This window comes from Morone saxatilis, unplaced genomic scaffold (assembly GCF_004916995.1).
Source record: "Morone saxatilis isolate NCDOM2014 unplaced genomic scaffold, NCSU_SB_2.0 Contig8, whole genome shotgun sequence".
Taxonomy (NCBI): Eukaryota; Metazoa; Chordata; class Actinopteri; family Moronidae; genus Morone; species Morone saxatilis.
Window position 1 is genome coordinate 4,521,165 of NW_023340257.1, and position 6,841 is coordinate 4,528,005.

Genomic DNA, 6,841 nt, shown 5'->3' on the forward strand with positions numbered 1-6,841 from the left:
ACACACTGGTAGGGACTGGAGCCAACACTAACGCCTGCTGACTGCTCAGGTCTGCCAGGTTCTCCGTTTTCAGGCCGTCAGGGTTGATGCTGTCACCATAGAAACGATGCTCCAGAGCCAATAGCAGAGCCCCGTGCTCTTCAGCCATGTCAACATGGTGACCTGGGAAAACATGGTCAAAGCAGATAAGATTCAGTGTGTAGCAAAGTCTACTTTTTTAACAAGAACTACAACTACAGTATGAGGGGATTTAACGTTTTAAAGGTAAAAAATGTGATGATGCACAACACTATCAACCGCCTACAGGTATGTAAAAGTCATTTTCCCCCATACGGACTGTGAGAAAAAAAATAAGTGTTGCAAATGGCTTTCATAGATATTCTGACTAGATGACATGATGTGTATATGTATTTTATCTATGTTTATAAATTATATGATTTCCTTTGCCTTAAACCTTGTACTACCGATTAGACGATTTGCAGAGCACAACAAAACGGCATGAAGAAGCATGAAGCAGTATTCCCAGCAGAAAGATTGTGAAGAGAGCTAATAATGAAATTCTAGTTAACTAATGGAAACAAGAAATAGATGTAGGGACGATACAGATGGCTGATACTGACAGAAGACAGTATAGCGCACGAAAGATACATTGAAGGTGAAAAAATATGCTTGCAAACAAGTGTCATCTTACAAACACACAATAAATATGATGCTTCACTCAATGTTTCCACTTTCATTTTCAAATCTGTGGAGGTGTGTCTTTGTTCGTTTTCTGTATTTGATTCATTTGAGCAACATGCATCCTACTGCACCTGCCAGAACATCAAACTCAAAGATGGGCCCTTCGCCTCCGATGAAGAGGAATACTGGACCATCAGGACAATGCCAGTACGCCTCATTCACAAAGAACCTCTGCAGGCAGAGAGAAGCAGAGGGAGAAAAAATGAAAGAAAAAAATGTTTTATTCAAGTTCACCCAAAACAGCAGCACGTTCATAGTCTTAGTGTAAGTAATTCCTTTAATTGATGCTGCACTGGACACATTTGCACATTGGCAGCCTCAAATGGCAGTGAGAGCTAAATGAAGCTTAACATTTTAATGCATGCTGTTGGGAAACGTGGTGTTGTCAGTGACTGGTGGAGCTGGGAAGAAGGATTTTGCTCAGTTTAGCTCTCGTCTTTAGAGTTTTCCTCTACAGCAGCACAGTTCAGTGGGACAGGAGACCGTGTTTTGTTTCAGCTCTGTAGAGTGCTGCAGGGATGAGGTATTTTTGTAGCCTAACCCAGAAGTTACCATCGTCCTGGTTCCTTGAACAAAAAGCCAACGGGATTTTTACATTGGATTTTGGATAATTGCAGAAAACAAGCTCTGTGGTGAACAAAGGTTTATGATATTTACAAATGAACACCACTTTTTTGGATTTTTGAAGCATAAATGCAGTTACCAGAAGTAAAAACACTAATGTAGACTGTAAATGAACTACACCAAATACTTCATTGTCACCACCACTAAACTACCAACTTGTAATTAAATTGCGTAATTAAAATCTACAAGTCTGCTGACATATAATTTCATGACAACCCCTCATTTAGCCACTTGTTAGCAACCGCCCTTTTCAAGACACATAAAAGCTTCAGGATTTACAGATTATGCATTTACTGACGTATTTTATGCTGTGAAAATTATGTGATAATCTTTAAGAAGTCCAGTGTGTAGGATTTAGTGGCATCTAGCGGTGTAGTAACAGACTCCCTTGCTTCACCGTCCCCTTCCAAGCACAAAGGAAAAACACAACGATTCCTATAACTTCAATTTGCAGGTGATTATGACACTAAATGAAACATACTTACTGAAATTATTCATAATTGCCATTTTTGCAATAGATCCTCCTAATGTTACACACTGGACCTTTAAGATGAACCTTATTAGACATCTAAACCAAATCCTATGCAAAACACCCACATGACATCAGAAGTTCAAAAAATGCTAACTTATACTAGTGTAGGACTCATTCCTGCAGCACTCCATATTCTCTTTTAAGATGGCATGCTTTTTAATTAGCTTTGCTGCATTGGAAAAACATTCCTCAGAAATAACATACAATGGCAGCTTATTTGATGCTTCCAAGATATTGCCTTTGTGTAGGTTATGAGATTACATAAACCTGTGTAAGATTTCTTTGATCATCACCATAAGTTTTCAAAGTCAAAGGTGCAAATTTCCTATTAAGTCTTAAATGCTAGGCCTTGCTCCGTGCACCCACACTGGGCAGACTTTGAAATGTATGAATATTTAAAGCATTGTTTGATCTTTCTCTACCTGAGGGAAGGTGCTAACGTCTTGTCGGCTGAAGTGGTCCAGCTTCTGGTGAATCCTTCCCTCCTTCACACGTTGGAGAGGCTGATGACCGCTTTCTGTGCGCATCAGGAGATACTGCTTGGCTTTCTGCAGCTGGAGATCACGCACACGCTGCTTGATCTTCCTCAGAATCCGCCCTGGCATTAAAAAAAGAAGTAGCAGGGAAAAGAGAGAATGAGAATTTTCATCAGTTCTTGTCAATCATTTTCAGAGTAATTGCTCAGGCTGTTTTTGAGGAACTCAGTCCTGCGTTATGGGAGCCATACTGACCTGCTGGCCTCCAGGCAGTACCAGAGCTGAGAGGATCCAACCTGCTCTAAGGATCCTCCTATGTGGCTATCAGTTCTTTTTATTAATAAAAACAATCTGCTTATATTTTACCTAGGGGCTTGTGTTCATGTCACTGATGTGATGGCTGACAAAAATACTTAAAACTCCACCAACAAAATGGGTGATCTATTTCAGTAACAGTAAACATCCAGCATTAGATTCTCATGAGATTCACTGTCACATCTACAACACCTGCTTTGTTTTTTGTTCCAGCTCAAATTTGACAACTGCAAGCATAAATAAACTCTACCTGAAATGATGAGCAAAGAATAAAATTACTTTATCGCTTCAGCTTTGACAAATTTGTGCTGGTAGTGTGATTTCTTAACAAATCCTTGCTTTTTTCCCCTATATTATCAAGTTGATCAAGTTGTTGGGACATTTTATAAAATCAAACATAAATCTGTGAGTAAACCCATTATCACATTCTGCAACTCACCAGCATCAACAATGTTCAAGAGCAGTAGAAGGATGAGACCACAGGCTGGGGAGAAAAGCATCTTTACCACCAAATAAGGATGCTTTGGGCTAAATTAAATGCATATCCAATCTGCAGGACTCAGGAGGATGTCCACCGCTCAGCAGCTCCCTATATAGTCCCTGGAGGGGGCTGCAGTGATGAGGTGATCCCTGACATATGGCTGTGGAAACTGATATGACCTGTGCATTATTATAATCTGAATTTGGCACATCATGAGAACAGGGTGAAACTGTGTGTGTGAGTGTGTGTGTATCTACCATATACAAAGTGCTCAGCAAAACAGGGCGTCAGCTCAGTGATGTAATGAGATCTCTCTGCCTCGTAATGGCTTTTTTTGAGTGGTTGACTTACAGGAGCAGTTTTCGACTTTTTCCTCTTTTAATGTGCTGCATCAGTGTGTGCTGTCCCCCCCCACACACACACAGAAGCTTCATTCCAGCAACACTCTCTCAGTTGTTATGCATTTTTGTGTCATTGTGCCAGTTGTGAGAAATGTTAGAATGCTAAAACAAATTATAAATAAGAAAAATATGACAAAGTCTATAAAACTGGAAAGCAGAGTGCTATTTGTGTTCCCTGTAAAAACCAAGTGGCATCCTCTGTAGAGAAGTAACAAAAACTGCAGTTATTCGAACGGCCACCTGAGGCTGGCTACAGAAGTGATCAATCTCCATAAGGCCCTTTATTAAAACGTCCAAATTTACAGTAGAAATAAACATGTTTACACCCAAGTACTGTATAGAGGGTTCATTTTTATATAACCTGTTTAAGTTATATCAAGGCTTCAGGTTATACATAATTAAGTGCACGGATGCTTTGAGTGACAAGTGGGTGTCATCACAGATGGCTGTTTTTAGTAATTTGTATTGGCCCGTTTTTGGATTTTTGTAAGTTTTCAGTCGGGAGATGCTGACAGCCACAATGACTTCATTGGCCACTGGGTTACTTCATGGAGACCACATCCATTTTGTTATTATGGTAAAAGCAGTTAGACAGCTAGGGAAGGACTTGTCACAGTGTTGCTGTTGCTGTTGCACGCTAACAGCAACAGCTGAGGCAGAGCAGCCAGAAGACATCAGAGGAAAAACCAGAAAATATTTTTTTCTCCATCACATATGATCCACCCAAATCAGTGATGAAGTTGTGTGTTTGTGTCGATGGTTTGTGCAGTATGTAGCATTTGTTTTACAGGACACTCAGTTACAATTCAATTTCACTCTATGCATCTTAAAAACAAGACTATACAAAAACACTTCATTAAAACACTTGTAAATGTCTTCTGGTTACATCTGGCAGTTGTGGTAGCTTTCCCTTTCCTCTTCCTCCCAAAAAAACATATTTAAATATTTTCCAATTGACTTACTTAGTGTCACGATTATCATCAGTAGGTCACATCAAATATTGTTTCTGTAACTGTGTCTAACTCTGTGATGACAGTCTACCCACATCCTGACAGGACAAACTTTAGAGCTAAACTGAGAACTATTTCCTCAGAACAGAAACAGTAAAGGCTATAAGCATTTTCTATTCAGATAAAAAGACCTTCGGAAAGTTAAGAAAAGTGATTATTCCTATTGTTTGATGTGGTATCAGTTCATATTAAAGCAGAAAAGTCTCATCTTATCTGAAACATCTCGTAAGTTATGGTGAATGCATTTCCTATTTGCACATCAACATTAGAATTCTATGTCATGTGATACATTAACATAAAAATATTGATAAATGCCCATGTAAGTTCATTTAAATACATAGAATAAATAGCAGTGGTTAAGTAAATTAACATTAAAGCAACATTAGCCAGTAACCTGTAGAAATATATTATATGTATATATATATATATATATATATATATATACATATATATCGCATTCTACGGACAGTTTTTTGGGGGTTTTTGGCACACGTGGCAATTAAACTTGGGTCAAGCAACACCAGATTTCTGTAGCCCATGAATAGCTCATTAGTAGTTGATCGAGCAAAGTACTCAGAACCTTGCCACAGTAACTTACACTGTATAGGTCCCTTTCGCCAAAAATTCATGCTGGCTTATTGTAAGATTCTCACAAAATGAGAATCAAGAACGCTGATCATTTTTTGTCTTAAACAGATTAATTTGAGACTACAAGGACAACACTAAATGTGAAATATACATAAAACATACATCCGTACTAGGCACATATGATTCAAGGAAATGTCTATAAATCTACCGACATTATCGAACCAACAAATTCGCTTCTTTATAACAACAAACATGTCTACTTCCAATTTCTCCTAATTAAACATAACATCTTAAAAACTGCACATATATAAAAGTGCAAGTGATGAGTTATGGTCACAGGTCAGCAGGCAACCGTGCGTCACAGGCATTTGCCACGGATGTTACCATCTCTACACAATCAATCATACTGATTTCTGCACACATTTTTCTCATCTTCTCCTCCTCGAGCTATATTAAAATTGCAGGTTGCGAGAAATAACTAGTGCTGTGTGCGTTCTAAAACTCGCAAAACATTCCGATACGCAACGCAGAGTAAACATTTTGATTGCTCACAGACATGAACACATACACATGGAAGATGGACTTGGAGCAGTCTTAAACTAGTGGTCTTTGGCATGTATGTCTATTGGGTTGTTCGTGTCTGCTTCCAATGCTCTGCTTGTGGTGCATCTGTGTGGATACTCTCTTTTAGCGAAATCGGCTTTCCGCCACCAAGCCTCAAAGTCCCCCAGTGCTTGTCTTCACATAGAGTCAACCGGCAATCTCAGACCCTGGCTGCTCGATCATCTCCCTTGCCTATGAGGGTCTACTTTTACGCTACGAGGTCACCTGGCCACTGGGCACTATCGGCGTGGCCTCTTTGATATCAACTTCTTGGTCCGGCAACAACATCCGCTACAGTCCATCGGTTCCATCACTTTCATCGTATGGATCGGCTCCTGCTGGTGGTTTCCCCTGGAGGTCACGCATCGCCGAAACTCCTCCAACGCTGGCAAGGCTGCCCGTGCTTGTTTGGCTGTGTGTGGTGGTGGTGAACACTCCCAGAGAGCGGAACCTTTCAAAACGTTTAAAAAACTTAACTGAATCAGGCTGCAATGCTACCTGTTTTGAATTTCCTCGCAATTCTAGTCCTTGCGATTCTAGTCAAAGATCACTAATATATTATTTTCAGCCTGTGTTAGTGTTGACCATGCTGACTATCAATGTTGTGTGCACCGCTCTGGTGTATTGGACTCTACGCAAACGTCTCAGTAACTCTGCAAACGTCAACAACAAAGTGAATGTCATGCTGATTTTTGTCATGAACTTGGTTATGTTCACCGTATGTTTCTTGCCTTTGTCGGTTGGTCTAGTTACAGCTGAGAAAACTGTGGTAACGCCCTTGGTATGTCTTGCTGCTGTAAACTGCTGTCTGGATCCACTGTTATATTACTTTTCTCTGGATGCCTTCTGGAAGAAAAAGGAGGATGCAGAGCTTGCAAGAGAACAGTAGACAAAGGACACATATTTTCATGAGATGGCATCAGATTTTCCAATTTTCCTTTTTTTTTCAACAAAAAAGCTTGTTTGGGTGCAAGATGCTAATTTGGCTTCAAGTTTGACACTGTGATGGATTTGATGACAAAACCAACAATGGTCGTCTCTCTTTCATGAAATGTATGTGAAACTAAAAG

General features: G+C 39.8%; 1 protein-coding gene across 1 annotated transcript in view; it reads right to left on the bottom strand.

Annotated features, from left to right (window-relative positions):
• The window catches only part of LOC118341963 (thymus-specific serine protease), a 17,515-nt gene extending 14,327 nt beyond the window's left edge, over positions 1 to 3,188 (bottom strand). The window contains exons 1-4 of the mRNA XM_035680388.1: positions 3,128 to 3,188; positions 2,320 to 2,495; positions 813 to 912; positions 33 to 162 (exon numbers count right to left, since the gene is read on the bottom strand). Of these exons, the coding sequence (XP_035536281.1) occupies positions 33 to 162; positions 813 to 912; positions 2,320 to 2,495; positions 3,128 to 3,188 (467 nt within the window). The remainder of the gene's footprint in view (positions 1 to 32; positions 163 to 812; positions 913 to 2,319; positions 2,496 to 3,127) is intronic.
• Positions 3,189 to 6,841: the final 3,653 nt, after the last annotated feature.